Source organism: Urocitellus parryii, chromosome 1 (assembly GCF_045843805.1).
Source record: "Urocitellus parryii isolate mUroPar1 chromosome 1, mUroPar1.hap1, whole genome shotgun sequence".
NCBI lineage: Eukaryota > Metazoa > Chordata > Mammalia > Rodentia > Sciuridae > Urocitellus > Urocitellus parryii.
The window spans coordinates 95,037,205-95,044,215 of NC_135531.1; the positions used below are offsets into that span (position 1 = coordinate 95,037,205).

General features: G+C 43.6%; 1 protein-coding gene across 1 annotated transcript; it reads right to left on the reverse strand.

The window, feature by feature from the left end:
* Positions 1 to 2,472: 2,472 nt before the first annotated feature.
* Cd14 (CD14 molecule) lies at positions 2,473 to 6,533 on the reverse strand. Its single transcript, XM_026384431.2, has 2 exons — positions 6,453 to 6,533; positions 2,473 to 6,359 (listed from the first exon to the last, which is right to left on the reverse strand). The coding sequence occupies exons 1-2, from the start codon at positions 6,453 to 6,455 to the stop codon at positions 5,241 to 5,243; spliced, it is 1,122 nt and encodes a 373-aa protein (XP_026240216.2). The 5' UTR covers positions 6,456 to 6,533; the 3' UTR covers positions 2,473 to 5,240.
* Positions 6,534 to 7,011: the final 478 nt, after the last annotated feature.

Sequence of the window (7,011 nt, forward strand, 5' to 3'; positions counted from 1 at the left end):
CATATACAAGTTGTAAACATTGTAAAGTTTTTACATATACAGATGACAGAGCAGAAACAAAAGAGGAAGATACAGGGAAACCTATTTTGGCTCAAAAAAGGAAGTCCTTTGACCACATTTTGCCCTTTCAGCATAAAATCCATCACACCACACAAACATCTGACCACAGAATGCCAAGTGGAAATGGGGCCCTTGCTTCTCTCAGTTCATCTCCCTCTACTTGCTTCATTTCCTTCCTTCTGTAGGGTGTATTATTCATCGTTATTTTATCATTTCAAATCTCTCAGTCTTTGGGCTTCACTGGGGATGCCTGTGCCCCAACCCTGACATTGGATGAATGAATCATGTTACTTCGATACTGAACACTACCAGAAAAAAATATTGAGATATATGTTATAGATATATAGATATATAGATACCTTGAGACTGGAACCATGATACATAGTTTCTAGTGTCCAAACTCAGTTGGGGACAAACCTTTTTGTGGGACCTTGGTGTAATAAAATGCCATTCAGTGTTTTTTTTTTTTCTTTCCTCAGCGCAGCAATGCCCAGCCCTAAGCCCACTGCTCTCATTTAATTAATCATTCAGTAAAGACTGATGGAATACCTGCCATGATTTATGGAAGCACTACTTTGTAAACTGAATGCAAGTGACACAGCCCATGGACTCATGGAGATTTGTTTTCCATGGTAGTTGTACCAATTTACATTCCCACATGTGCCCAAGGGTCCTAATTTCTCTACATCTTTCCCAAGGCTTATTGTTTTCTTTTGAATAGTTGCCATTCTAATAAGTAGGAGGTGATGTCTCCTTGTAGTTTGTTTTTTTCTTTGTTTTTATGACATGTGGTCTTGCTATGTTTCCCAGGATGAAGCACAATGACTGTTCACAGGTGCAATCCCACTACTGATAATTAGTAAAGAGACCCCATTGGTGTAGTGTACCACACCCCCAAACTCCTGGGCCCAATCTATCCTCCTGTCTCAGCCTATGGTGTTTTTTTTTTTTTAATTTTTAAAAATTGGTAGTTGCAGATGGACAGAATGCCTTTATTTTATTTGTTTATTTTTATGTGGTGCTAAAGATAGAACCCAGTGCTTCATGCATGCCTGGCAAGCCCTCTACCACTGAGCCATAACCCTGACCCCCTCACTATAGTTTTGATGGCATTTTCTTTTCTTTTTTTTAAAGAGAGAGGAGAGGGAGAGAGAGAGAGAGAGAGAGAGAGAGAGAGAGAGAGAGAGAGAGAGAGTTTATTTATTTATTTATTTATTTTAGTTCTCGGCGGACACAACATCGTTGTTGGTATGTGGTGCTGAGGATCGAACCCCGGCCGCACGCATGCCAGGCGAGCGCGCTACCGCTTGGGCCACATCCCCAGCCCCTGATGGCATTTTCTTAATGATTAGTGATGTTGAGCACCTTTTATGTGCTTATTTGGCACATAAATATTTTCTTTGGAGAAATGTCTATTTAAGTCTTTTGCCCATTTTTGAAATGGGTTATTTGTTTTTCTGTTGTTGAGTTTTAGGAGCTCTTTCTATATTCTGGGCATGAATCCCTTATCAGATATATGATTTACAAACATGTTTTCTCATTCTATATGTTGCCTTTTTACTCTGTAGGTGATGTCTTTTGATGCACAAATTTTTAAGTTTTTCTTGAAGTCCAGTTTGCCTATTTTTTAAAAAATTTCCTATACCTTTGGCGTCGAAATCTCTGACAAGAAATCTCTGTCGAACCTAACATTATAAAGTTTTTGCCCTATATTTTATTCTAAGAGTTAGGTGTTTTAGATCTTACATTTAAGTCTCTAATAATTTTGAGCTACTTGAGCATTCATTCTTTTTATGGTTTGGATATGGGTTATCCCCCAAAAGCTCATGTGATAGACACTGCAGGAATGTTCAGAGGTAAAACAGTTATATTATGAGAGCTATAACCTAAGCAGTGGATGAATCCATTTGGTGGATTAAAAATTTGAAAGAACTACTTACTGAGTGGCAACTGTAGGCAGGTTGGATGTGGCTAGAGGATGTAGGTCACTGGAGTCATGACTTTGGGATTTTTATTTTGTCCCTGCACTTTGATCTTTCTCTCTGCTTCTTGGTTGCCATGAGTTAAACTGGCATTCCTTCACCACACCCTTTTTGGCATGATGTTCTGCCTCATCTCAGGCCCAGAGCCATTGGCCATAGACTGAACCTCTGAAACCATGAGCCCCAAATAAACTTTTCCTCTTCTAAGTTGTTCTTGTTGGGTAACTTGATCACAGCAACAAAAAGCTAACACATTTTTTTTTCCATGTGGGCATACAGTTTCCTTAGTACCATTTGGTGAAAGAATTGTCTTTTCTTCATTAAACAGACTTGACACCCTTGTCAAAAATTGACTATAGATGCAGTTTATTTCAGGAATTTATTCCATTATCTAGATGTCTGTGTTTATGACAGTACCACACTATTTAGATTACTGTAGCTTTGTAGTAAGTTTTAAAATCTGAAAGTGTGAGTCCTCCAGCCTTGTTATTCTTTTTTTTTCTTTTTTCTTTTTTGAGAGAGAGAGAGAGAGAGAGAGAGAGAGAGAGAGAGAGAGAATTTTTTAATATTTATTTTTTAGTTTTTGGTGGACACAACATCTTTATTTTATTTTTATGTGGTGCTGAGGGTGGAACCCAGTGCCCTGCGCATGCCAGGCGAGCGCGCTACTGCTTGAGCCACATCCCCAGCCCTGTTATTCTTTTTCCATTTTGTCTTGCATGAGGCCCTTGATTTGATCACCAGCAGTGCAAAAAAGGGGAGGGACTGGAGTGTAGCTCATAGTGGAATGTTTGCCTAGCATGTGCAAGGATCTGGGTTCAATCTCCAGCAAAACACATTTTTTCTTGACCTTTGTACTTCTTATAGTGCAGAAATAACAAGGGCTGGAGATCATTGTGATGGAAGCTAGAGATGTTCATGCATTCCAGTGCCCACCATGTGTCAGGCACTATATTAAGCCCTGGAAATACAATGGGAATAAAGTAATAGCAATTTGCCTTGGACCATACTTTGAGTAGCATTTTTTTTACAAGGCCCTACATGACCTGGTCCCTGATATCTCTCTAATATTATCTCTTACCCCTCTCCAACTTTGATTATTTTGATACAGCCACACTGGCATTCTTGCTTTTTCCTTTAACTCCCAAAGACCTCAGGGTCTTTGCATTTTGATTTTTTCTGCCTGAATTATATTCCCCATATTATCCTCAAGCTTGGTTTCCAGTTCACCCAGATCTCCGCTCAGATATTCCTTATCTGAGAGGACTTCCCTGAAAATCTTCTGTTAGACAACTCAGGCTATCATGACAGAATGCAACTTAATCAACAGGTATTTGTTTCTCACAGTTCAGGAGACTAGCAATCCAAGATCAAGGGCCAGCATGGTTGGTTTCTAGTGAGGGCTTGCTTCCTGCCTTGGAGATGGTCTCCAGTCCTACCTAACCAGGTACAGTTCCCAGTTCTGGTCATCTGATTTCAGATTTCTGAGCCTTTTTACAAGCTGCCTATTTTTGCCTGGGATGTCCTTCATGAGGAAGTGATAGTCATGTCACAAAATACATATTACATGTTTTATCTTTTTCAAATCCTTCCTGAGTTACCTCCCATTGTGGAGATTATTTCTCCATCTTCTTGAATCACAACTAGCTTTTATGTGTCTACCTCCCTTACTGAATTGAGAAAATTCCCTGAGGGCAAATGTGTTATGATTGGTCTGTATACCAAGCTAATATGGGGCCTGAAGTGGAATAGGGGCTCTATAACTATTTCATGAAGTATGATCAGAGCTATTCAAATGTAAAAAAAAAAATGTCTTGGGGTGATTAACTCTTCTATACTAGAAACTTCCCAGCAGGCAGGTAGATGGTCCCTTGGGAACACTCCAGTGAGTTTCCAGCTAATTTAGTTGTATTTTGCCATTCTTTGAGTCTGGTTTTGCTGACCTCTATAACTCTCCCACCAATGCTAATTTTCTCATTCCTATCTATGAGGCTCTAGACACTGGCCTAAGGCAGACAGGAGCACTGAACTATATGCATCCCCCACCCCTGTTCCTTACCCTCCCTCCAGCAGGTATTAGCTTTTTGATATATGTGGCTGCCTCCTTGTAATGAGAAAAGTATTCAAAAGAAGCAGCCCTTCTTGATGGCTGATATCCTAGGTCTCTGAGTTGATTCTGTTTATTGTGAAGGATCTGATATGTTATCTTGTTTGCAAATCAGAGTCAATCTAAATGGGTTATCCACTTAGGTATCAATAAAACAGATCTCTGATTCAGATATAAATTGTACCTTGTATCCATTTCCCCTGCTTAAATTACCCCTTACTCATATACATCTAAAAAGAACAAATTTTTAAAAAAAGGAAAAAGAAATTATCCTTTACTTGGGGAGTGACATAGTGAAGACTACTGTACCTTTGGGGACAAATTAGTTTTACACTATGGGAGAGAACCCCTGAAATAATGAAATGCAAAGTTTATGTAGGACAGGAAGGCACTTTTGCCCTTTCCCTTAAGGGGTGGTGAGGGAGGAAGCAGGGAAGCAAATGACTTTTTTTTTTTTTTTTGTACTGGGGATTGAACCCAAGGCACACATCCCCAGCCCTTTCTGTTTTTTATTTTGAGACAAAATCTCACTAAGTTGTTTAGGGCCCTGTTACATTGCTGAGGCTGGCTTTGAACTTGTGATCCTACTGCCTCAGCCTCCTGAGTTGCTGAGATTATAGGCATGTTCTATCCCGCCCAGCTGACTCTGGGTTTTATTTCCTTTGATTTTTGGACAGTGTGTGGGAAAGAAAACATTTTGTATCTTCCATGATATGTTTACCATTAAACATCCATTAACCCAAATTCCAGTAATCTGCTCAGAAAGTCCTGACTATACAAGCATTCATTATTTCTCCCCGAGCTAGGCAATGTTTTGCTGTTCTTTCTGTCCCTGCAGTTCTTGGAAGGGTAGGCAAGGTTTCTAGGGAGTAGGGATGAAGAAAGTTATAGTATGATGGATTCCACATTCACCCCTGAGCCCAGAACATAGCAGACACCCAGTAAAGGTCTGTTGAATTACATCAGTCCATCCTTTAAGATTTAATAAAGGTGAGGCAGAGGGTTGGTTCTGAGGCAGAAGTGCTGATTGTCCTGATGGTACTCCCCCAAGCCAGGGCAATCTATGTCTATGGATTCTTTTCCTCTGGGCCTTAGGCAAAGCCCCTGGCCCCTTGGAGCAGAGCCAGCGTTCCTGACATCCCCACGGCCAAGGGTGAATGCACACAGGCTGGGACTACTCCAGAGGGGACAATGCTACTGGGATTGGAGGTTCCCGGAATCAGGAAGGGATTTCCGTCCAGTGTTAAATTACCCACCTTGGGCAACTCGTCTGACCGTGGCTTCCTATTTAGCCTATTGCAGCTGAGATTGAGTACCTCGAGCTCTGCCGGCAGTCCCTTAGGCACTTGCTCCAACCCAGCAAATGACAGATCCAGGGAGTTTAGCGCGCTAGGCCAGACACACCCAGGATCCTCGGGTTTTGCAGTAGCGAGCATCGAGTTGTGGCTGAGGTCTAGGCGGTGGGGCTGCACACCAGCTGTAGCCAGAGCAGAGCACACCTCATTGGGCGTCTGTATTCCAGCGTTGCGTAGCGCTAGATCCCGGAGGACCGGGAACTTGTGGGGACAGAGGGTCGCCATCAGTCCGCGTTTTCCCAGTCCAGGATTGTTAGACAGGTCTAGGGTGGTGAGGGCCGAGAAAGTGAGGACTTTGTCGCAGGAAAAATCAAGCGGGTGTGTTTGGGCAATATTCAGTACCTTGAGACCCGGCTTGAGCCAGTGCTGCAGTTCCGGGAGCCAGGCACCTCCTGTAGTCCAGGACACATTGCGAAGGCGCAAGACGGAAAGCCCTGGCCCTTGGATTCCTACAGGCTGCGGCATGGTGCCTGTTACTTCTAAATCCTCTAGAGTTAGTTCCTTGAGGCGGGAATACCCTAGCACACGCAGGGCGCCGAATAGCAGTAGAGCAGGAACCCGTGCAGCTCCAATCGTGAGCCTCCGCAAACGTAGAGCCTTGACTATGTCCATGTACTGCCGTGGGTCTGCGTCGATGTCGACACGCTCTAGAAATTGTTCCAGGCTGCGGCCGCCGCCACGGATCTCCACATCAACCGCACTTACACACAGGAAGGCGCTGGACCAGTCGGGTTGCGGTTCCGAAAAGTTGCAGGCACAGTGGATGTCGTCCTCGTCCAACTCGCAGGGATCCGGAGTGGCTGCAGAGATATCCAGCAGCGGTAGCAGCAAAAGCAACAACCAGCGCACGCTCTCCTGGAGAGACAGCAAAAGTCAGGGAGGTCCCAGTTAGTCCCCAGGGATGCCCAGCTCAGGTGCCCCCAGCTCGACCCCAAGACTGTAACTCACCATGGTTGTTAAATCCTGAAAGCCTCTATGGCCTGAGTGGGCTCTGGAAATGGCTTTGGTGGCACTCTCGGGCTTCCAGCCTCATGCTCTTATCTATTCTGTTTGCCCCAAGAGTTTGGGCAATCCTGTGATGTCACTCGGTTTCCTCCTCTGTGAACCCTGGTCACTTCACCACATCTGTTCCTGCCAATAGCCCTACGCACTTCCCTTCTAGGAAATATTCCAAGTGAAGGTTGATGCAGGGAGAGGGGCTGAACCAGGAAGAATTCTTTGAGGGCATTTAGACACCCGGTGCCAGGCAATGAAGAATGACTCAGGCGCCCCAGGCTTGTCTGGCAGGAATGGGGAACGGATGATCCCCTGTGCCTTAAGTCTTAAGCCAGCACCTTTGCTTCCTGGTATATATTCCAGGGACTCAGTCAAATTGGTTTTCCTTACTTTTCTCTAGTCTTGGTTAATATTATCTTCTGGCCACCCAAATCCAAATCCTTGATTTTCCTCAGATATTGTTAGACCAGATCGCAAAGAAAAGACCACTGACTTCAATTAAAATCAAATT